General features: G+C 46.1%; 2 protein-coding genes across 3 annotated transcripts in view; one reads left to right on the forward strand and one right to left on the reverse strand.

Moving 5' to 3' along the window:
- The first annotated feature begins 9,093 nt into the window (after positions 1–9,093).
- Positions 9,094–22,471, forward strand: LOC127475962 (probable G-protein coupled receptor No9). Of its 2 annotated transcripts, XM_051798234.1 has the most exons (6): positions 9,094–9,117; positions 9,760–10,039; positions 14,781–14,896; positions 15,013–15,286; positions 17,651–17,827; positions 19,054–22,471. In XM_051798234.1, exons 3-6 carry the CDS (start codon positions 14,878–14,880, stop codon positions 19,730–19,732), a joined length of 1,149 nt encoding a protein of 382 aa, XP_051654194.1. In that variant the 5' UTR covers positions 9,094–9,117; positions 9,760–10,039; positions 14,781–14,877; the 3' UTR covers positions 19,733–22,471. The 2 variants fall into 2 exon arrangements, with proteins under 2 accessions (XP_051654194.1, XP_051654196.1); XM_051798236.1 differs by lacking the exon at positions 9,094–9,117 and having other exon boundaries at positions 9,682–10,039.
- A 100-nt stretch (positions 22,472–22,571) lies between these two features.
- The window catches only part of EIF2AK3 (eukaryotic translation initiation factor 2 alpha kinase 3), a 43,231-nt gene continuing 41,184 nt past the window's right edge, over positions 22,572–24,618 (reverse strand). Inside the window, exon 17 of the mRNA XM_051798163.1 lies at positions 22,572–23,781. Coding sequence (XP_051654123.1) covers positions 23,605–23,781 — 177 coding nt within the window. The 3' untranslated portion in view covers positions 22,572–23,604. The remainder of the gene's footprint in view (positions 23,782–24,618) is intronic.

The raw sequence follows: 24,618 nt of genomic DNA on the forward strand, positions 1-24,618 counted from the left end.
GATCAGGTGTGTGTTTTCAGCACAATTATCCCACAATTCCTGGTGGAACAGCAATGCTTTGACTTCTCTGATCAGCTTTCCACCCATGGAGCTGTGAGGCATATTGCAGCATCAGTTAAGCTTAAAAAGACAAGTGATGTGTGCTTTTACATGCAAATGTTCTATGGATATGCCATCACCATGTTACTGAAGTTAGTAAAAGGTTTTTCTATACTGGCAAGGGAGTTATGTTATACAGTTCTAAAATACTTTGTAACTGTAATTGTCGTTTTATTGACAGGTACTGGAAGGTGGGATCATGTTCTTAAAAAAAAAAAAGCACCTTCCACTAGATCAGGCTGCACAAAGTCCCATCCAGCCTGGCCTTGAGTACTACCAGGGATGGGGCATCCAGAATTTGCTGCAAAAAACTGTTTGTAGTTCAGGCCTTAAGGCTTGTAAATAATTTTTAGCTCCTCAAGTGAAAATCCATATTAAAATGTGAAATATTAACCTTGCCAGGCAACATTTTATCCTTCAGCTAACGAATCACATCAGTAAACAAGTCTCTCCTGGATTCAAGATGAAATGCCTTGGGGAAAAAAGACTATTAATGTGCTGTTACTGTGCTCTTCAGCATAAGGTAGTCTACATTGTGTTTGTATTTATGTCCATTCCACTTGATCTGGGTAGGAAGGGATAAGATTTGAAAGGTTGTATCCAATTAAAGATAAAAATAAGCCACAGATATATTTGCCCGATGACAAAAACATGATGCAGCTTTTCGTAGAGAAGAGCACATCTCAGTGCAGCGTAGGATGGTCTGAGATATCGACAGTCAGAGCCCAGCTCTTCTCCTGCACACAATTTCCCTGTCCACTTGAGTATTTCTTCGTGATTTGTCATTTCCTACCGAGGATCTTTTCTGAAGATCAGGCCCCACCACCCTGACGTCACCCAGCGAGATAAAGTCTGTGCTCCAGGCTCGTCAGAAGGAGCCACTGGAGTGGAAACACACACATTTCACAGCTCAGCAGCCAGACTTGGCTCCAGTCACGCCAGGAAATGCTGTGCATGTGAATGAGACTCAGCACTATGCTCTGGGGATGGGACATTAAACAGTGAGAAAAACATTTTCCAATGGGATTGTAAAATTGAAATGAGACTGGCTCTTACTGGAAACGACAGGTCCTGGCATCAGTGCTGTGGAATCTGAGGAAGAGCATTTAAGAAACTCTGTGTTTCAGAAGTACACTGCCCCATCTCGCTATGGAAGGATGAGTTTCTTCAAAATTCTCCAGGATTTCAGAAGTAACTTTGACTTTTTAAAAAAGTTACCTATTTATTAAAGCCTATCTACAGCAGATTCATCATGTCTGATGTTGTGAGACTGAGACTTAGTCTTTTGATCCCATCTTCTACTCAGCCCAGTGCATTTTTCTTTGGCTCTGGTCTGCTCTGACATGTTTAGAATTGCAGAATCACAGAATGCTTTGGGTTGGAAGGGACCTTAAAGATCAGCCAGTTCCAGCCCCTCTGTCATAGGCAAGGACACCTTCCACTAGACCAGGTTGTTCCAAGCCCCATCCAACCTGGCCTTGAACACTTCCAGGGATGGGGCATCCACAGCTTTTCCGGTCAATCTGTTCCAGTGCCTCACCACCCTCACAGTAAAGAATTTCTTCCTAATATCTGATCTAAACCTACACTGTGTCAGTTTGAAACTGTTCCTCCTTGTCCTGTCATCCCATGTCCTTGTAAATAGTCCCTCTTCATCTCTCCTGTAGCCACTTTAGACCCTGGAAGTGGCTCTAATGTCTCCCTGGAGCCTTCTCTTCTCCAGGCTGAACAACCCCAGCTCACCCAGCCTGTCTCCAGAGCAGAGGTGCTCAGGCCTTCTGATCATCTTCATGGACTCCTCTGAACTTGTTCCAACTGGTCCATGTCCTGCTTGTATTGGAGGTCTCAGAGCTGGACACAGCACTGCAGGGTGGGCCTCGATACCTGTTGTAGTCCCAGGGCAGAGACGAAGCTGTGCTGTGATAACCAGAAGGACCCTGGTCTTCCACTGAGGTTTGTGAGGAAGTAAAATGCATTTACTGCACGGCACTTTGCAGCCATGTGAGAGGGGGCATCCCAGTGAGGATGTCTGGGGTCTCACCATGGTGTACTGGAGACCCTCCTCTGCATCACCTGGTCCAGAGCAGAGCTTCCAGGCAACAGCCTTGCTCCTGCACAGGAGGTGCCCATGAAGATGTAATCCAGAGAGGGATCCACTTTTTTCTTTAAAACAGGAAGCCCAAATGATGGTTTAACAGCCCTTTATTTTAGGTGCAAAGCTACATTTGAATTCCTAGACTAAAATTTGAATTCCTGGACAGCCTGATTAAGGCAGAGCAACCCCAGAGAAGCTCTCAGCTTGTGTCTGTGGTAAAAATGTAGCTCGCAGTCCCATCCACAGCGCTTCCTGAGGTTTATCCAGGGCCAGAAGTTCAAGCTGTGATAGCAAAGGTTCAGTAGGAGCAAGCTTTGGCTTTGGTTTCTGTGGCTGCTGCAGTAAGAGAGCGCATGAGAAGAAAGCAATTCCCAGGGAATGGTGGTGTTCAAGACATTGTTCTTCTTGAGCGTTGCAAAATGTGGGTGTCTCATCTTCCACTTGGCCAATGGTTTGTTTCTTCATCTCTTCTGGGATGCACAAACAGTATCACCCTGGATGGGGAGCGTTGCTGAAGGCACTGGATTCATGTTTCCAGCATGCAATAATCCCAGATGCCTGGTGAAATCTTCCTCCCATCTTTTCCCAATTACTCAGCCTAATCCTTTCCAGTCTGTAATCGAGCCAAGCAGCCTTGAGAGACACTAATGTGTTTTGTGATTGTAGTTTGCTTGCCAGCGTTTATGACATTTGGAAAGACAGTGGTGAGTCATGCGAGACAAATGGTTAGTGCCTTCTATTTTTTTATGTACGTATATAATTAGATTTTTCAGCACAAGAGAAAACAGCCTCTGTCCACCTTGTCAGAAGAACAATAAAAAAATGAAAATTTTCTTTGGCAAATTTTGCAGGCTGACAAGTGGTTTTGAGGATAAGATTCTTAGATGGCTTTTTTTCTTTCAGAGCTACACAATAATTTCAGCGCTGTTGCTAGAAATACATAACAGAGCCAGGAAACATAATTGTTGGAAGCAAGTAAAACATGGCAGCTATTCAAATAGATACTCTGTCCTGATACAGTGTGTAGGACATACTGACCTTTTTCCTCCAGTGGTTTTGTGTGTGGGCATTTAGTGCTCTCCTCCCTCTCAGGGCACATTTTTGTGTATCACTGTGCCCACTGGTGTCTTTTCTTCCAAGGTTAACAAAAGCCTTTGCATCTGCCCTTGGTGGTCTCTGCAACAGATCCCCAGTGTCTACTCAGTGGAATTGCTGACTAGATTTATCATTTTCTCCCTCCCTCACATCTGACGTGGTCTAATAGATAACACGCAGAACCAGGGGTTTTGTTTCAGACCATGACGTTGAGTCATTATGCTGTTTTTGGCAGGCAGTGAAGGCTTAAAAAATGTCCACTCACTTCTGATGACTCAGTTTAAGCATCTTCATACCTCTTGGGCTTGAATTTTCCGATGGTCTTTGAGAACTCAAAGAACACACAAGGCTCAGTTGCACAACCCCACTGCAAACCCAGCCAAGGCATCCCAATCTGGGTGCTGAGGAACGGAGGTGGCCATAATTAGGGAGCACTTTGGGGAATGTTGGTCTTACTCACCAGGTTTCGGTTGATTCCTTATTAACATAAGGGTAAAAATACCAAGGCTCCTTCCTGACAATGGGCTTCTGTTTGCACAACACAGGGATGCTCAGTGAAAGTGCTGTGGTGTAAACAAGGGCAGGGAGCGTGCCCACGTTGAAACCCTGACCATCTGATAACTGGGACATGCCCTACACATGCAAAAACATTTTGCTTAGAAGTACCATCAAATTTCTGGAGAAATTTACCACACAAATAAAAGGCATCTGCCCAACAGCTACAAAGAGATAAACAAGCCACTTCAGAGATGTGAACAAGCAATTTCGTGAGAACATGCAGCAGATGCGTGCACAGTCCAGTGCAAGCTATCCAAAGTTCCCAGGGAGTGTCCTGATGTCTAACAGCTGGCCCTACTGTAAAAATCATTATTGCTTTCAAGAAAACTCAGGGATAGTTTTCTGACAGCCTTATATACCTCCGTGTGAACCATAGGATACCTCAAGCACAGCTATGGTTGTTATATTATCAGCCAGTGCAAAAGGACTGTAATCTGGCAGCATCAGATCTATTATACCTCTACAGAATGAACTGCCCCAGGTCTTCCCATGGAGTGATGAAGATTCAGCTGGAGCTGCTCACTGCTGCGTGGAGGGACACCAGAGTGTGACTGAAATGAAGCCACAACGAAAGACTCAAACATTCAAGGGCATTCAGGAGCTGTTGCTGCTGCAAGTCACAAGGCAGAGCTATGCCATTTCTGTTTCTGAACATGCTTTTACATCTTATGAGCCTCAAATGCTTCACTAGCTCAAGGGTCCATCCATAATAGAGCAGAATTTGGACACAAACTTCCATATATCAATTGAGTAAGTTAAGTACCTACGGCCCTGCAGCTGAGGGGTTGTGAGCTGAGGTATGGGGCGAGCGACCACAGCTCCGTCTGGCAACCACACTTTGCTTGTTGGTACCAATGAGAAACTCGTGTAGAATGACAGAAAAAATGGATTTTGAAACTCATTTTCATCATGAAACAGCTACCAAGGGATACACTGTCCTCTCAAATGAGTCAGGCAGTCTGTACCTCAGCAGTGCCCCTGCAAACCAGCCCTCTGCACCGCCCTGATCTCTGCCACAGCTGGCCAGTCCTGCTCTCTGTCAGAGACTACACCCACATCCTGAACTCCAGGAAAGACTGGGCTGAGTCTGCACTTGGGTGGGAGATGCCTGCCACATTTTACAGTTTGGGTTTTGAAGAGATAAATTATGATTGCTCTTCTTCCTCTCCAAGTGGGACTGATCCGATGATCCAAAATTGCCTGTAACTGTATATCCATCTTCCTGCCTTGAATTAATGGATGATGTGAAAATAAATTCTGATAAACTCTCTCCTGGGCTCCAGTAATTCCCATGGATTTTGCTAAGAATGTTTTGGGTCTTTCCAGTTCCCTTGAAAATTGGGAATATGCTGATTTTTCAACAGAGTGACATGGGCTGCAGTTCAGCTGAGACACACACAGAGACGTGGAGGTATTTGCACAGTTAAAAGTGTATCCAGAGAAACATTGCTGGAAGGCAAATGTGGAAGGCAGTAGGAATACCCTTACTATTTATTTCCAGAATATACATTACATAATTGAGACAGGTGAAATTAGGAGTTTATATCTCCCACACAGCCCTTGGAGAGAAGTGGGACCACTTTTGGGGTCCGAGGGGCAAGTGGAAGCAGCGTAGAACAGTTGAGCTGAGTGCCTGGCACAGGCAATAAAGTAATCCCTCAGTGTTCATCTTAGGAGTGAATATGTCAAGGTAGAAAGATTACAAATCCCACCTGAAAAAGGAAATATAAATATATGGGTTCTGATGAGGGAAAATTGCAAGTGAAATTGCCAGGTAGAATTCATCAAGCACAAGAAATGTCTCAGACGCTAAAACACATAAGATATTGAAAAAAGCACAATCAGAGAGCACAGCAGGTATCATGTGTCAAAGGAACTTCATTGCTTGGGCTGATGACTAACACCACTTACAGAGAAATCAAACCCAGCATGCCAATACAACCTGGCAGTGAGCACATCTCAGAGGCAGCTGCTTCTGATTTGTAGGGCTGCCAGAAAAGTGGTTAGCAAGTACCTTCAGAGGCTTCTGTTCAGAAATCCTGTCAATCAGCAGAGTTAGTAAAGAGTTATTTAACAGTTGAGACAACTGTTTGTACAATTTCACATCTGGATAAATCAAGACAGACAGGAAAGCAAATGCTCATTTCTTCCTTCTACTTCTCACACCGCTGCCCTTAGAAGGGGCTGAACAAGAGGCAGCGCCATCAGTGCCCCCCTTTCCAGAAGCAAGGGAAGAGAAAACACCAAAACAAACCTGCCACTCCCACAGGCCTATTTACCCAATTCCATGTGATTTACAGGCCTTTCTTATCTGTTATTCTCTGTGCATTTCTTAAATCTCCACGTGTGGTGGGGCTATCATATGCCATGGCAGCTGCCCCACTGCTGAAGCCGTGAAGTCTAAAAGCCACCAAGGAAAGTGTTTTCTTGTATCCTTCCACTTGGAAACGTAACACATTGGTCTGAGCTCCTTCCCCCACTCCTCAGGGGTTTTAACAATGCTTTCCAAGTAGGTACCAAGTGGAAATGAAGCCTCAAACCATTCTGAGTATCCCATCCCCTGTACCATCTTGTTTGCCAGTTTAAGGAGCTGTACCTCAGTATCTGCATAAACAGCTCTACTACTCCTCAGATTTTCTGAGATCAGGATGCTTTTTATATACAAAAGGCTCTGCAATGTACATTTCCTATTACTCTGCTCGTGATAAAGATCGGAAAGCCAGATAAATTCTATTTTCTCTCACTTCTCCCTTTCCAGATAGCACTGAATATAATGTAAAACCAGAACCCAAACAATCCATGACACCCTAAGAATTCCTGCTTGACAATACCCTTGAAATTCCAGTAAATATTAAATTGTGTCATGTTTTTTGATGGTCTGTAACATCAATCACAGATGACATTAATACAAGTGTCTGACACAGTATTTGCAACACTCTGTCCAAGCCACTTTCTTCCTCTTCTTGCTGTTATTTCCTTTGCCATTTTTCTGAAATTGGTGCTGTTGAAGAGCTGCAGGCCTTTGCTATTATTCTCTACTCCATAAAAACTCAATTATTGGAGTCTGATAGCCTGCCTGGATTACATGAGGACAAAGAAAGGCCCAGCAGGAGGAAAGCATGGCCAGGTGACCCTGTGATACCATGGACAGCAGCAGAGACCCCTCCGGCCCCCAGGAAAGGTAATTAGGTAGAGAGGCAATTTCTTTTGGATATTTGAACTATTTCTGCACTATCAATTCAAGGGAAAGAGAGGAGGAGAAAAAGAGGGGTTCAGCAAGGCCAAATGAAAGGTCCTGCACCTGGGTCGGGGCAACTCCTGGTATCAATCCAGGTTGGGGGATGAAAGGAATGAGAGCAGTCCTGGAGAAAGATTTGGGGGTGCTGGTGAGGATGGACATGAGCCAGCAATGTGCTCTGGCAGCCCAGAAAGCCAATTGTATCCTGGGCTGCATCCCAAGCAGTGTGGGCAGCAGGTGAGGGGAGGATTCTGCCCCTCTACTCATATTCTATGATTCTGTGATTCTATGGAAAATATGCTTTAGGAAAGTTCTGTTAAAAAAAATGAACTAGCTATTATTTAAAATTACAAGGTTTTTCTCCTTTGCATAATTTTATATATATTATATAATTTAAAAATGTTAATATAAAATGCACTATACTTAATATAAATGTGTAGATTTATGTATAATTTAGCTCTATTTGTTGATGTTTGGTTGTCAGCAAATGGAGAAATAACAGACTCTGTACCAGATTTTAAATAAAACCCTCAATCCAGAAATTATTTTTATTATAACTTCCACCCCTTTGCTCCTTTTCCCTGAGTGGCTCCAAGAGCTCAGCTAGCAAAGAGGACTGGTGAACCACAGACAGAAACTTTTCTTCAGGTTTGAATGCTGTTGATTTTTTGATTAAAATAAAATATTTTTCTCAAATTTTAGTTTCTATAAAAGCCTTTTTAAAATTAAATGTAAATTAGAAGATAACTTGAAACACAATATTAAAGAATTTTACACTAAAGTTGTCAAAGCTGACATTTTCAGAAACACATGGAAGCTTATGTTGACTAAAGTAATGGAATCAATCAAAATTCATAAAATACTCTGATCCACAAATAAGAAATATTTATTTCTCCAGTTTTTCCTTACTTACTTCCTCCCTTCCCTCATTCCCTCCCTTCCCTCGAGTGGAAAAACATAATTTAAACTATATTTTATTATTGTCAAAGGGTAATCTGCTATTTCTGAATACAAAATGATCCAAACATGCTCTTCCATCACAGTTTAGTTATCAACGTCAAGCACAAACCCAAAACCTGGGAGGCCAATGGCCAACCAACAGCTGGGCTATTCCAGGTAGAGGACAGTAAATCTGAGTTTCTTTACTTTTCACCAATCCTACTCAAGAGATTTCTTTTCCAGACTCATTGAGAAAACTCTGCAAGGACGTTTTTGGTTATATGTGAAGCCACAGTCCAAAACCTCTGCAATTCTATTTGGAAAACAGGTGGGAAAGGAGAGAGACTTACTGGTGACAGCAAGCCAGTGTGAAGAGTTGATGCATTTGGGTGTGATTTAGGGGGTTGTTTTAGAACAAGGGTTATGGACGAGGTTTCCACCCAAGCACTCAAAGAACGAGATTTTCACACCTTTTCTTGCCAAGCTCATTTTCTGCCAGCTCATTAAGTTGAGTGAGCTCCCAGAGGAGTCCGAGAGGTGTCAGTCACTCCCTCAAGCCCAGACCTGCAGCTGGGAAGAGGGCTTCTCCTTTGCAGGCAACCAATTTAGCCATGTTTGCCCCCAGGACATGCCTAAACAACCCACCGCCCTGCTTCCAGCTGCTCCAAAACCCAACACCCACCATCCCATCGCTCCGACCCCGACCCAACCTCCCTGGCAAGGCAGGGAGGGACTGGGCAGGTGACACGTCACCAACGCTGATGCCACAGGTTCCCCTTCCAGTCTGGGGGTTTTTTTTGGCATTTTGGTTCATGAACAGAACGCCCTATTTAGCAACAGAGGACACAACCCCACGGAACGCCGCTTATTTTTATTTTCGTGCATCAGATCGCCGTGCCCCTGCAGCTGCGGCGGGGCGGGGGAGTGGGAAGGCTGGTTTGAAGGCAGGGAAAAAAAAAAAAAAAAAAAGCACCATTTCCACGGGGAGCTCCGGCTCCCGGAGGGATGAAACGGCTCCCGGCTGGGAGCGGGGCGGAGGCGCGGGGAGGAGCGGGTCAGAGGAACGAGCGGGGCGGCTTCCACGGCTCCCTCGGTAAGTGCTGCCGCCGGCATCCTCATCCCCGTCCCCATCCCCGGGCAGATCCTGAGATCCCCTCCCCGGGCAGGGCTCCCCGTGGGCTGTACTGCCGCCCCTCGCCGCTCCGGGTAGGACTCCCTCTTTAGCAGGCTTCCCCCAGGCAGGTCCTGTGCCCCCCGCCCAAAGGACACACACTCCCAGATAGCGTTTCCCAGCCCGGGCAGGGCTTCTCCCGCTCCTTCCCCATCCCCGAGACAGACCCCGCGCTGGTTCCCCCTGCCCCGGGCTGATGCAGGGGCACATGTGCTCTCCAGCGTCCTCGGGGTTTTGCCCTACCGGTGCCCAGGGGCTTTGCTCCCCGGAGGGTTGGCATTCTTACTCCCCGAGTTTTGGAATTTTTTCCCTCAGGGAGTTGGATTTGGAACCCCGGGGCTCGCGATTTGGACCCCGGGGGTTGGTGTTTTTGCGCTCAGGGGTTGGGGATTTGGCACCCCAGGGCTTGGTAGTTTGGCTGCTCAGGGACTGTGTGTTTGGCACCCCGGCTCGGTCGCTCCCCCAACACCAAAGGGCACCCCCATGTTTGCAGAGTGGATTTAACTTCGCCTTGAGTTTTGCTGCTGTGGTTACACTCCAGTCTCTCCTCTCTCCTCGGAGCAGTGGTTACGAGAGACTTGCTCTGGCTGTGGAGGAGCGTGCCCGTCTGCCGGGGGGCGATCCCAAACCGCTGTGCCGGCTGTAGGTGCGGGTTCCATGTCCTGCGTTGGGGCAGGAGCCATCAGCCTCACGCAGCCGGGCTGGGAGAAGTTCCGTGGGGAGGGATCCGGGAGCCCAGAGAGCTGCTCTGAGTCCTTTGTACCCTGCTGCTGAGCAAGATCCACGCTCCGGGCTCAGGGATACTGCTCAGCCGGCCGGCTGCGTTCAGCCGTCAGCTTTGAAGGTAAGGATGCTGTTCTTTGCCGGGTTTCCAGCCCCAGGGCTGGCAGAGAGGCCGTGGGAATTGTTCTGTGCCGATTCCACACCTTTAAATGTGAGAAAAAAATGCTGCCCTTCAAATGGGAAAGTTGGATAGAGGGAGGGAGAAGGAAAGTCAGTGCAGAGGCTCAGTCGCTGCGTGGCCTCCTTGAACGCAGATTGTACGGGTGGAAGCATCCCCAGGGATGTTCCCACTCCTTTATCACCACACAGAGCCTTGCACAGTAATGCACTGTTCAACAAATTACTGAGCTGATGCAGTTTTCACTCACGGGGAGGAGGAAGAGGAGGGAAATGTGTTTGAGGTCCTGGGGCAGGTGTGATTTTCGAACCTGCTGCCGTAGGTTGATTCCTTCTTGGTTTAGCAGAGTCTGACAGCAAATACATTTCCAGTAATGTATTTCCATTTTTCATCATTCCTGTAAGATTTTAAAGTGCAGTCAGCCTTGAGATTGCAGAGCTTGTTTCTTTTTATCCTCCCTTGCCATCAAAATATACCTTTTACTGACGAAATTAACCTTTTGCTTGGGATTTTTCTGCAGAATAAATTAGGTCAAACTTTCTGGATATTAAAGGGAAACTGAAATGATGGGGTTGCTTTGCTCAGGCAACCTGAGAGCAGAATCTAGCCCATGAGTTTTTCTGAAGGGAAGTAAAACTATAATAAGAACAAATAAGAACAGTGCAAACCCTGAGGCATCTGAGATCCCCAGGAAACCTGGGATGCTCCCACATCATGGTACAATTGGGCATTTATCCTATTGGTTTAAGAGGGCTCCTTACAGAAAAGACTGAAAGACTGATGTTGTAGAAAGACTCTGGGGTATACGAGCATCACAACCCCACGGGCTGGTGCAGCTCATGGGAGAATTTAAAAGCTGCAATATTTTAAGCTGTGGAAGTACATCCCTGGGAAGGATGGCACATCCTGCTTTATCCCAGTAATTTCCACACAGATGTTAGGATTGTCTCATCTCCCACTTTCCTGCATTAACAATTCTCCAGGTGGAGAAGCTGCACTTCTCAGTTAACAGGGACTGTGGATGAGCTTCCAGGGCCCCTCTGCCTGGGGATCCTTGAAAAGGAATCAGGAGCAGCAAGACCCTGTTGTCTGCACTCTAAATTAGGGTTCAGGGTCCAGGCCTGAAGTTTCAAGCACCCATCATCCCTTTCTTTTGTCGTAGAGAAGTTATGGATGTCAAATAAGGACAGCCTTATTTCCAGTCCTCAGCCTGTCTTTGACCAAAGAATAGTAAGACAAGAGAGTTTTTCCCTAATGTTTTTTGAGTGTGGGCACATCTGTCTCCTGTTTTTGTTCATCACTGAGTCATACTCCTGGATACATCCTGCATTAAGGAACCTTCTGTGAGTTTTTCACTTGAGAAGACCTTTTAACCCAGGCTGATGGCTAAGATGGCACTTGAGGAGCACAGGGCACTTGCAAAGAGGAACTCTAATAACCGTGTCCTAATGCTACTTTAAGTTTGAGAGTGGTGTGTATTTGCAGAACAGTAGCAGAGTAATGTTCTGTAAGTAATGATCTGCTTTAATTAGAGCTGTACTAACACTGATACAGACTTAATGACCGTCTGGGAACAGTCTTTGCAGAAAAAGGAAAATGTGGCTTTGAAACCTTCTTGTTTCAGCTACATCTAAAAAACCCCAAATAATTAATCCAGACTTCTCCTCTATCATTCTCATCTATCCACGGCTATAGAACAAAAATCTGACACCATTTTTTTAAAACCTTAAGACCTGGTGTTTTACAAACCAATGTCAGATTTTAAGGTTTAAACCATAGGTTTTTCGTCAAAACTGATTTTTGCTGTTCATGTCTTAGAAGCCCCATGGTCTTCTGGGACAATGTGGGGCTGACTGGGTGGTGCTCATGTGTGTAAACTGGTTAGGGGTCAGCTTGAGGTGGGAATCAGAGGACTGTTTCCAGACCTTACAGAAGTACCAGAGGTGTGAGGACACCAGCATGTCCCAGCAGATATGGGAGACGAGCTGGGAGATGGATGTGGAACATGGAATGGCCCTTGCAGTGGCAGGTTCTGGAGCTTGGCTGGCTGTGTGGCCATGGGTTGTCTCCATGTGGTTTTCCCAGCTGGCAGTCGCTGTGCTGTCTGTGCAGACCATGCAGGGGGGGAGAACGGGCTGAACAGTTTTCCTGCCAGGAAGTGTGGCTGCATTGAAATCCAACTGTTCTGCAGGAGCTCATCCAGCCTGGTGACATCCTCAGTGGGGCTGTTACAAAGAGTGGCACAGATTATCCCCTTTCCTGTCAGTAACAGAAGAGCTGGAGACAGGATGCTTTGTTTTATTTTTATGGGGTGTTACTGGGATGTGAAATGTCGTCCAAGGAACACTTTCATCAAGACTGATGTACTTAAGACACCCTGCAGACTTCTAGCAGTGCTGGCTCAGGGAGCTGCCACAGAGATGATGCCCAAAAAATGTGCCTGTTCATCCCAGCTTGGCTGAGTAGAAGCTTTCTTTCTTACCTTCTTAGTTATTTCTAGATAGTTTTAGTTATTTCTTGATTTTAATTTTTTTTTTAACTTGAAAAAAACAAACCCACTAAATCCAGCAAATAAATAGAAGTAAAGGGAGGGAGCTGAGGATTTTGAAGGATGAGTGGGTGCATGTGATACATGATTACATCCAAGGACAAGGTCAGCATTGCTCTTAGAAAAAGCATTCCAGCTTTACAATCATATAGGAGTGCCTGGAAGAAATGAGCAGGTATGTGGATGAGAAGCACCTAGCTGGTGTAGCCTGCTTGGATTTCTGAAAGGTTTTCAATATGGTCCCTCGTGGTGGGGGATTTTAAGGAAACTTAATAGCCCTGAGCTAAGAAGGAAGTTCTTTCTGTGAATAAATACTTGTCTGGAAGGTGAAATGCGGGGGGAGAGTGGACAGTGAGTCAGCATGTGGAAGAGAGGCCAGTGATGCTCTTTGCAAGGATAGGGGCTGGGATATGTGGGAACCTATAAACCTCCAACTGGAAAAATCATGAATCCTGAAGTGGTGATATTTGCAGGTGAAACAAAGTTTAATCAGGGCCTGAAGGATAAGGAAGGCCTGACTCAATGAATTGTAGAAAAGCTTTTATGAGACTCAGTGAGCATTAAAGTGGAAGAAGAAGCTCAACTATGAAGTGATGGAGTTTGGGGAAGATGAAGAGAACTTTATTTCCTCATTTCATCCTATTTTCCCATCTAAAGCTGCTGTTACTGCTCAGGAACAAGACCTTTGGATGGTGACAGCCCAATGGAAAGGTCACTTCAGTGCTCAGCACCAATCAAACCAGCAAACCGAGCCCGGAATGGTCATGAAAGGGAGGCAGGACAAAACAGAGATTATGCCCTTAGATAAATCCACAGCCCATTTACCTCTCAGAATTTTTTTTTGAGTGTTGGTCCATCCCAGAGGCACAGAAGAGCAGGAGGGATGGACAGGAATACTCCATTGCTTCTGTACAAGGAATGAGCAAATTGGCAGAGGCTCTTCAGCCTGACTAAGAGAAGAAGAGGGGCCTTGGGGATATGACAGAGGTTAAAGAGCCCACCAGTGCCATTGAGAGAGTGGATGGGGATTGTTTCCATGATGTGTCTTCCAAGGACCAGTGGGCACCAAATGAAACTAGCTGGTGACAGGCTCAGAACAAGCAAAAAGAGGTGTTTCTTTGCATGGTGCATAGCTGAGCTGTGGGAGGTGTTGCTATGGGAGGTCATGGATGCTAAAAGTTTGCTGGGCCAAAGGGGAAGCAGGACAACGTCATGATTTAGAAGTCCTCAAAATGGTCTTTAGAGGTAATTCTGGATCATAGGCTGCTGGAAGGAAAAACAGATACTGGGGACATTTTGCTACATTCTGCCTTATTCTTACAATGCTCCCAAGGCAAAGTTTGGCCACTGTGAGATGAGACATGTAGGACTACAGGGGTGTCTATGGAGACCCACCCTCAGGTTGCACTCAGTAGTGATGTCCTAGAGACATGGGATTGACCTGAGGATACTGTGCAAGCAGAGCCTGGTCACAGGAGAAGTGATGGTATTTAAATAATAACAGTTTGATGTCTGGAAATAATTCCATACTTCTCTTTTCTCCACAGGTTTTGTCTTTGCCCTTAGCCACACCAGTGTGTTTTGAACTGCTGGATTTTCTGCAGCACATCATTCCCACCTTCCCAGGTGTTTGTGGCACCACTCAGTCAAAGTCTGGGAACTGAGCTGTGGACACAAACACATGACTTTCCTCAACTGGAAAATCCAAGTTGAAAAATGATTAAGCTCCCTGTGTGGTTACAGGCAGCCCTGCATGGCCATTCAGACTGGAAGATGAAGCTGCCCATGATGGCAGTAAAAAAATCTCTTAGCTTCAGAGCCTGAAAAAGCACCAGGACAACCCAGGGCAGGGCACGGGCTGGACAGTGGGGTTATGGGAGCAGCCAGCCTGGGCAAGCAGCCTCAGTTGGTCTGGGGGTGGCAAAGATGATGGTGATGAGAATATAGAATCATAGAATGGTTTAGGTTGAAAGGGACTTTAAAGATCATCTAGCTGTTCAGTGGGATCTAGCCCAGCTGCTTTAATTTTTGCTTTCAGATGTTTGCTTGTCCTTTCTCTGATCTCGGTACATTTCTTTTTTCTTTTTTTTTTTCTTTTGTCTCGTATTTCCTCTGATGATGCATTTTTGTTCACAGAAGGGCTTTTAATTGCCATGAAGGACTTATGCTGCACATTTATCCTCACCCTTAGGATTTCAGACACTTCTAATGGACTCATAACCACGGGACAGTGATGGCACAGGCACAGCAGGGTGCGTGGATTTTCCTTGGAGTAAATAAAGCATAAACAATGTTTCTGTCCTTCATTTCACACACCTACAAGTCGTGCATCAAAGTAATTTTGTTTTTCCCCTTTCCTCTCTTTCAGATTTTAACAGTGGGAAGATGCTGATGGACAAAAATGAAACTTGGCTCTCTAATTTCTCCTCTGCTGCCTCCTCCTTTGTGAGGAGAGGGATTGGGCTCCAGGAGGTGGTCATTGGCCTGATCCTCACCCTCATCGACCTGATCACCCTCCTGGGAAATACCGTGGTCTTCCTCTGCCCCGTGGTGGAGAAGAGGCTGCGCACTGTCACCTACATGTTCATCATGTCCTTAGCCATGGCAGACTTCCTTGTGGCCTGTCTGGTCATGCCCTTCAGGTGAGGAGTGTCACTGGTACAGTGACACGTGCACGAATGTCCTTTCTCCCTGCTCTGCATCTGCTCTTTGAGCAGGGCTGGCTGGAAGTTCACCTGCTGGGCTTAGGGCTGGGCTTAACTGTGGGTTGGTGATTGTCTGTGCTTCCATGTCTCTGCCCCGCGTTATGGATCCCCTTATAATGGATGGAGAGACAATTCCCAAGGGTGTTTTTCCTGCTGGCCACACAGGGACCCTGGCTGTCTGAACTAGATGTCCAGCTTTGCCCGTGGCTCCAGGGCAATGAGTCCCCTCTTCCAGCGACAGCTCTGTGTTGCACGTGGGGCCAGCATGGTTGGTAGAGGATTTTGCAGGCTCCAAGTGTTTGGGGAATGTGAGCTGAGGACTGCATTAAGAGCAGTGACTGCTGATGGAGTGGTTGTTGTATCCCATCTTTCCCACTGTCTTGGCTTCCTATCTATGTTGCTCCTTTGAATTTCAGTTTGCTCCTCAGTTGGCATGCTAGCACATGCCAAAGAGAAGGGAAAGAAGTGACCTTAGGAGCCAGTTTGGCTCAGGAAAATGTGACAGAAAGGAAAAACAAGGTAGGCACCTGGTGCCTTAATCTCAAGAGTAAAACATCTGCTTTGTTCCTGGCTTGGCTTGTTTGAAGGAGTGGCTTAGCTGAGCTTAGCTTTTTGTCTGGGTACTCCAGCCAGCCCAGTTTTTTCCAGGCTGAGTATTTCCAGCTACTCTTTCCTTTTGCAAGTGTAAGTGAAACACAGAGGTGGCTTCACTTCTGCTCAAGCTGTGCATTTTTTTTTTGGCTTTTACTATTCCTTCTTACCCAGCATCATTTCCAAGCTGCAGAGAGACCTTTTACATCAGAGAAGAGGGAACAGGTGTCCACTACCCCGCGGTGTGAGAACATCTGCTAGGACAGGTGCATCCCACCAGATGTGTGCAGATGAGAGCCAGGCACCTCCTCAGCTGGGGTCTGTGTGTGGGAATGTCCTGGATACTTCTGGAAGGCCACAGCACTCACACCACAGGCTCTACAGCATCTCTGGGGATAAGGAGGGCTCTGAGGAATGGCAAAAAGGCACCCGAGTCCATGACTGAACTCGTGCTTCAATTCTGCATGTCATTTCCCCGTCTGAAAAAGAGCCATGAAACCTTTCCATGTGTGTGCAGTGGGACCCTCCATGATGCCCTCATGGGGACCATCATGGTGTAGGGACAGGCTCTGCTGTAGATCCACGTTTGCTTGAATTTTTGCTGGTCATCCCCCAGAACAAAGAGCTGCCAAGGGCTGGGACCTTTTAGCTGCACTGCACCCACCTACAGCAGTTGTTGTGCTCTGGAACAACCTTCACAAGTAATTTTAAAGAGTTGTTGCCAATCAGATGTAGACCAGGCATTGTTTTCTCTCTCCTCTGACACCAAGTTACTCTTTCTGCCCTTGCTGGAAGCAGAGCCCACCTGAGCTCTGCAGAGCAACAGCCTTGATCTCACTGCATTTAACCAGCAAGCTGGGAAGTTACAGGATAATTAAAGCTTTGCAGGACTAGGGAGTTACTCATCAAATTCACACACAAAGGTAATTTCAGCAGCACCCCAGGAGTTGCAGAAAGATGGTGAAAGAAAGGGGAAGTGAATGGCATCTCATTGAATGCTATAGAAACATGCATTAGCCTTCCTACAGCTGCCATATGTTCCTTCCCTCGCTGCTCACTTCTCACAGGCCCCTCTTGACTTTGCTGGAAGTATTTTTGGTATAATGTCTGCTTTTTGCTAGTGTTTACCTCACTGAGGCATTTATGAGCTACATAATGTACAAGCTGCATAGTCTTCCTACCAGATTTTTTTTTTTTAACCAAGGAGTTGAAATCCTCTAGTTCTGAAGGGTGAGATCAGATGTAAAGTGAATCTCTTAGGGCACTGAAAGAAAGCTGTGATAAATGGGGTTGTGCAGATGTAAATTTGGGGAGCTTAGTGGGGCAAAGCCCCTTTCTCAAGGCACCCGCTCAGGGTACAGGCAAGAAGCACAGGTTTGGTCTTCTTTAGCCATGCTCCACCTGTGGGTTATTGCCCTGGGTTGTGCTTTGAGGATGAATCCCTGCTGTCAGAGCTTCATCCCCATCTTTAGTACCTCCATGATAAAACATGGCATTACCTCCGTGCAGTCATGAAGAAATAGAATCACAGAATGGTTTGAGTTGGAAGGGACCTTAAAGATCATCCAGTTCTAAGCCCCTGCCATGGGCAGGGACACCTTCCACTAGACCAGGTTGCTCAGAGGCCCATCCAACCTGGCCTTGAACACTTCCAGGGAATGCACGAACTCAGCCCTTTGAGCTTTGATTTCCACCTGTTTTCTCTCGCAGTATCATTTACGAGGTGACGGGGATGTGGCTGTTTGGGAGGCTTTTCTGCAAAGTCTGGATCTCCTTTGATGTCATGTTCTGCACGGCATCCATTGTCACACTGTGCTTCATCAGCCTGGACAGATACTGCTCCGTGGTGACCCCCTACCACTACTCCAGAAGGATGTCCCGTGGCAGGTGAGTGGAGTTGCTTCTCACTTTGGGTTCCTCCAAATCGTCACTTGTGTGTGGCCTGCACTGAATTTGGACCAAATGAGCTACTGACAGCTGCTGCCCAGAAGCAGAGTGTTGTGGCAAAAGGATCTTTGCACTGTTTAAAACTCTGCTGAAAATGTTTCACGTGGTGCCAGAGAAGAGGAGGATGCAGCTGAGCTGTTTTGATGGTGCTCCTGGAAAAGCAGTTTTTGAGCTAAGGATGGGTTGCAAAATGGGTAGAAACCAGTGATATGGGCTAATTGGACCTACAGCTGTTGCCCTTTGCAGGCATTCCATTGGCATTTCATAGAATCATAGAATGGTTTGGGCTGGAAGAGACCTTAAAGATTATCCAGCCCCAACCTCTCTGCCATGGGCAGGGGCACCTTCAACTAGACCAGGCTGCTCAAAGCCCCATCCAGCCTGGCCTTGAACACTGCCATGGATGGGGAAGGACTTTGAAGCACTTTGAAGGACTAGGGGAAAGAGACCCAGAAGAATGCATGTAGCACTACTCTTCCCTCTCTTAAGCTCATCATGTTTTCTGAAGTGATATTCAGGGAAAACCAAAAGAGTGTATAAGCTCTTGGGTTGGTTTCATGTGAAAGGTTGAAATGAGAACTGAAGGGTAGGGAAAGTCATCTGAGGGTGGGCAGAGAGGTCACTGCAGCAGTGGGATGCTCTACAGGGGGAGTTCAGGCTCTTTTGGGCATGTTTTTCTGCCTCTGTACCCCTTGCTTTGTATGATACGCTGAGTGTGTGCAGTTGCAAAAGTGAGGAAGGGGCTGTGTGGCCACCTGTGTGCAGATTCTGTGATGTTGTGTCCATCAGCTCCACCCCCATCATCCCTCAGAGGGTGAGAAAATGGTCAGATATTAAAGCTGAAACCAAACTGAAAAATCTACATGCTGTTGTTTTAAATAGTAACAAACATCCTCTGTAAAACCTTTCCTCCTCTTTTTTTCAACCAGCTCTGAGCATTCCTTTTGCCGCCCCCAATTCTGTAAACCAGCGACCAATTACCCAGTTGTTAGAGATATTCACGTCTGGACTTGTTGTACCCCAGCTTTTTCCCTTCTCCAAGCCCTGCTGGACTGCTGAGCAGTGATATCCCACACAGGTTACCATGGGGATTGAATCGTACTGGATGTTCTCAAATCAAAATTACTCAGACCCTCTCTCCCCTCCCCGTTTCTTTCCTTTCGCAGATGCATTGTGATGACCTGCATGGTCTGGGTGTATTCCTCCCTCATTTCCTTCCTTCCTGTCATGCAAGGCTGGAACGAGATCCCCGGGGTGGACTTTGATGCGGGCAGGGAATGCATCTTTGTCACCAACTGGATTTTTGCCATCGTGGCTTCTGCCCTGGCGTTTTTCGTCCCCTTCATGGTGATGTGCAGCATGTATTTCTTCATCTACCGAGCTTCGCGGCTCAAGGCCACCCGTATCATGTCCCAGACCCTGGAGATTCACTACCACCCCAACAGCAAGCGGCAGAACCACCTGCAGCTGGAGAACAAGGCCACGAGGACCATCAGCATCATCATCTCAGTCTTCGTGCTCTGCTGGCTGCCCTACTTCGTCCTGAACGTCTGGCTCGCTGCCAGGGGCGCCGACTCCACCAGCACGGTCCTGGTTGATACCTTCAAGATCATCACCTGGTTGGGATACTGCAACTCCACCATCAACCCAATGCTCTACGCCTTCCTGAACAGGGACTTCCAGCGGGCCCTGAAGAAGCTGCTCGTTTGCAGGCACAGGTCTCAGGTGGACATTGGAGAAGACATGGTTTCCATCGCCACCTTCTCCAAGACCGCTCCAGATCTGGAATACAGCACAGCGGTGCCGGTGCCCAACGGTGCCCTGAAGGGCAAACCCAAGTCATAGGGATGCAGGGCCAGTCGCTGGAGGTGGTGATACAGAAAGTGCCAGAGCACATCCTAATGGAAAAATAATGGGTAGCAAAATAAGGGAAGGAGGGGCTGGAATACTGCAGCTGGGGACATACAACAAAGATTCATTTCTTAACCTTCCACAGTTATAAGAACGAGGAACTTCGATATTTTCAGGACAATTTGTGATACTAATGGAGTTAATTCCTTCCTGGGTATTTTTTTTTTTTAATGAGCATTTCCCAAGACAAATTCAACCATAATGTTGGGGAAAAAATATCAGTATGATAATGTGAACTCATCTTCCTGTGCATCCTGGTGATCTGTGTCAGGTGGGACAGTGTGTCTTATCAAGCCACTGTAGCTCTCATTTCACAACTTCATTACAGACTTGACCAGTTTCAGTAACTCCACGTGTATCAGTCTGGGTGTGGGAATTAGGAGAGATGTGGCCAAAGAGCAGAGCTCGATTGTTACAGAGGCACCAGTCCACAGCCTGGGCTGTTGCTCAAGGTTCAGCCCTCTTGCTTCTGAGATATTGAGAGGTTTAGAGCTTTCTGAGGCTTTCTGTGAATTATCTGTGAGCTAATTCTGGAAGGGAACATCCTATGTGGCAGAGCCCAGGAGATGAGCAAGACTTGCTGTAATGCCAAGAGCACTGAGTGCCCAGGAGTTTCAAAGGGGACTACAGGTGGCTGACACCACTCAAAGGATGTGAAAAGGAATCATTACTCACTTGTGTGTTTTGCACTGTGATGTCTATGGACCACATAGACATAAAAAAAAATCATGATAAACGGGAACCACAATTTTTACTACTTCTAAGTGCTTGTCTGGACTTCCAACAGCTTTTCTGTAGCAGGGTGACATGAGGGCTGGTGACCCCTGAGACAACAGCCATCGCTTCCCCAGCACAGCTGTGGTGGGGTCTCACACTGGTTTATGTGGGAGGGTTGCTGCACTCAGAGCCTGCTCTTAGACTGATCTTCTATGGGCATGAAACACTTCAAAGATGGTTTCTGAAATACCTCCTTCTGAGTGTCAATCCCTTCCTTGGGACAGGCGAGGCTTCTGCAGCCTGGGAAGCAGAGCAAGCACAACAGAAAGATGTCCAGGCTAACATTTAATGCTAAAACTACCAGACTGAGGCACTGAGAGGGGTGAAGAACTTCATTTTGCTGAAAAATTAAAAAAAGGGGAGGATAATACAAGTTCTGAGTCCTGCTCTTCCACCTCAAAGGTAGCTGAGGACTGTCCTCAGAGGTGTGGCAAAATGCAAGTATGTCCTGCCTGCAGCAGCTCAGCTACTGAAAACACAGGTACAAGGGTCAGGAGTTCTCTCTCAAGAGTATGGTAGAAAAAACAGCCCTGACCTGGGGTTGCAACACTGGTTCTCCTGTCAAATGGCTCTTCATGGAGTGGGTTAGGTCTCCCAGATCCTATGACTCCAGTAACAACATGGAAGTGGTAAGTAGAGTAACTACACCTTACTCTGGGGGCAGCATCTAAGTCCAGTGGGCACAAGGGTGGACAGGGCAGGATTCTTGCTGCTGCCACCCTGTTAATTTTGATAAAACAGGACAAGGAATTATGTTCCAGCCCCAAGAGCTTTGGGGGGGAAGGCAGCTGAGGGACAGGTAATATCCTCTGTAAGAAGGGGATTGGGACAGTGCATCACAGCCCCAGTCAAAGCCCCTCCTGCAGGGCTGTAGGCTCCCAGCTATCCCAGTTCAGGTGTCCTTCCACAAAAACAGCTGGCAGGAAGGAACACTCCATTCACAGGAGAACCTCTCTGGTCAGGGAAAAGGCTTTCTCAGTCAAACGCTGGGGCAAAGAGGTGCAAAGACAGGGACAACACACTCCAGCAAAGACTGACCCAGGCAGTGAGGGGCTGAGCATGGCCAGATGCTTTTGTGGGCATGGGCCACACAGGGGAGGGTTTGTACACACCTTTGAGGGTAAGTGTAACATCCCAGAGTATGCAGACACACCTAGTGTGAACACACATACCAGTGTTGGTACTGAAATGCTGCAGGGCCCTTGGAATAGGCAGCTGCCTCCATCAAGTTAAAAATACCTTATTCCTCATTCCTGTGCTCCCATCTGTAATCACTGAGCTGGCAGGGAAGCCAGAGAAGTTTCAGATGTGGCCATTCCACTGTGCTGTTGTAGCTGATGCAAACTGGGAAATCCAAGGGAAGAGGACACACTTAACTGTCTTCTGCTTTAACCCCAGCTAAAAGCAATTAAATTCTGTTTCTGACCAAATCTTCTCTGCAGCATTCTGGCTTCACCTGGACAAGCCAGTATCTAACACAGTTATCCAAGAGCACGGGGAGACCATCTTTGTAATTCACCTCGGTCTTATCACAAAGCTGCAGAGACTCAGCAGAGTGTCAGCTGGTTTAATTGCTGGTCGCAGTGTCACACCACAGTGCAGTGATCCCCAGAAGGATTTGCATCCAACACCTTTTTAGGAAACTGATTTCAGAGGCTACAACTTTAACAAATTTAACTCTGTGAAATGTAAAAACGCATTTCTAGAAGAGCAGTTCTAACGGCATAAGAATTATCCCTTCTTCTTCCTTCTCTGTTAACAGGTGAGAGATTGCTTCCTCAATCCACTCAGTTTAGAGCCCAATTCCCTTCTTTCTCCAGATCATATCTCACTTCCAAGCAGCACGTTCGGTTTTGCGTCATCACACACGCTGTGGCCAGTGTGAGACAGGAAAGCAAAGGAAGTTACAGGAATGCAGAGCCCATCCTGTTCCCACTGCACAGGGCTGCCACCTGCAGCATGCACAGATCTGGGCTTCCCACAGAAGCAACCACTATTTTGTCTCATAAATAAAAAAAGTTTATTAAATCATTTAGACTTGAAAGAAGTCACAATAATCAATGCACTCAACAATTACAGCAAGTGCATCCTGTACACCACCAACCCAAATGGATTGATTCTGTATTTTATAAATAAAAATTAACATATTTACAGTGAGAAATAAAAGCATGGCATTAGGCAGTTAAATTAGCAGATTACACAAATGCCTACAGGTTGATTTTTTTTTTTTAAAAAGTACAAATCTACAAGATTACATATGACACGTATGACTTCATTAGCTTTAAATTTTCAGAATCACAACATTTTCTTACATAATTTTGACTATGGCTCTTCCAACCACCGCCTATAAAACCCCCCATTTAATGGCAAAAAGCTCCTTTTCCTTCTCTACAGCTTCATCTGTATAAGATGCATTCCCTAAGATCTACAGTAGTGCAGAAGTATGAAATGATTTCCTCTAATGAGTGGCTATGGACAGTGACAATATGTACAACTGTGGTACTTTTTTGCTTTAAAAATAGTGCAGATTCCCAGTTTACACACCAGGGACAAAAATGGAGTCATAGTTCATTTCAAAATCATCTTCATTTCACCAAAGAGCAAGTGATCCAGATAGATACTCACTAGGCTTAGAGACTGTAATTTGCTCTATAAAAATACAGTATTTTAATTCTATTTACACGTTACAGATCTCTCACTTACCCAGCAAGCTGACATTTACAAGCTTCAAAAAACCCCAAGAAACCCAAAAAAACTGACAATGGAGCACAACATTGGTAAGCACAGTAGCTGGACCCGTCCGCCTCGGAAAGTTAAGGTAAGGAAAATGGAATGTGGAAAAGTGTGGTTACTGGTTTTCCTTGGCTGTCAAAGTAAAGGAAAATCTGTCCAACATGTCTTATACACTAAACATGGCAAAAAAAAGTTTAGGTAAACTGTTTCCAAGATAAACATTCTGCATCATAGGATCCTTCTGCTGAACAATCCCTGTAAAACCTGCCGAGTGGAAGAAGTGATCCTGAGGATAGTTATTTGCTTGGTTGTCTGGAATGTTTATTTCCTGATAGACTCATTGTCCGTGACCTCTGCCTAAGCACTGGTTTGGGTGGGAGCTCCAAGTCTTCAAAGACAGGATTTTCTATGATTGCTGCAGCCTCTGGTCTCTCAGTGGGACTCGGAGAGAGCATGTCCTTCACCATGGTGTACTGAAAGAAAACACGACACGTTTTACATGAACCAGTTCACAAAGTCTTTCTTCTTTAACGTTCTGACTTCAGCTGTGGCTGTGTGAAAAAGCATAAAATCCCCCCCCCCGTTCTTTCTGAGTAATTTGGATGTTACTGCTTTGCCTCAGCAGCTAGAAGTGCATTAAATATTTTAAAATGTATCAGTGTGCATCTGTTAAACTGGCTTCACTGTCAAGGACCACAAACAATTTGGCAAACCAAATCTGATCCAAGATTTAAGAGTTATAAAACCTTTACCTTATTTGCAATCAAAACAAAATATTAAATATGTGAAATATAATTTACAAGTGATTTTTAGCTTCACGTTTAAGCCACCATGTTTTAAGTCACGCAGTAATTCACAGTTTCACAGCAAATCAGAGGTTTTTCCTTTAAATATAAAGGTAATTTGAATATTTACTTCAAATTTAATCAGAATTAGTGTCCTGCTGCAGCTGAGCACAGCACATCACCTTCCCCCAGGCAGCCTACAGCTGTAAAGCAGGAAAGGCTGGTCTCATTTAGCTGCTGGACTGAAGTTACCATGAACACCTGACAGCACCTCAGCTTTTTACTGGAGCGGTTTGGTGCATCACCTCCTCTTTATCTGCAACCACATCACTTTACAGACCTGACTAATAAGAACACAGCACAATTTGCTCCTATGTTTTCCCACTTGGGAGATCCAGTTCCTGGAGGGAGATCCCATCCAGCCATGGATGTGCTACCTACAGTCTCCCCTCTGTCTGTCTGGAACTCTGTACTTTCTCCTTGGGAATATGGATTTATTGCAAGAAATCATATCATGAAGTATGT

This window comes from Manacus candei, unplaced genomic scaffold (genome assembly GCF_025592945.1).
Source record: "Manacus candei isolate 608988 ecotype Guabito, Panama unplaced genomic scaffold, ASM2559294v1 h1tg000048l, whole genome shotgun sequence".
Taxonomy (NCBI): Eukaryota; Metazoa; Chordata; class Aves; order Passeriformes; family Pipridae; genus Manacus; species Manacus candei.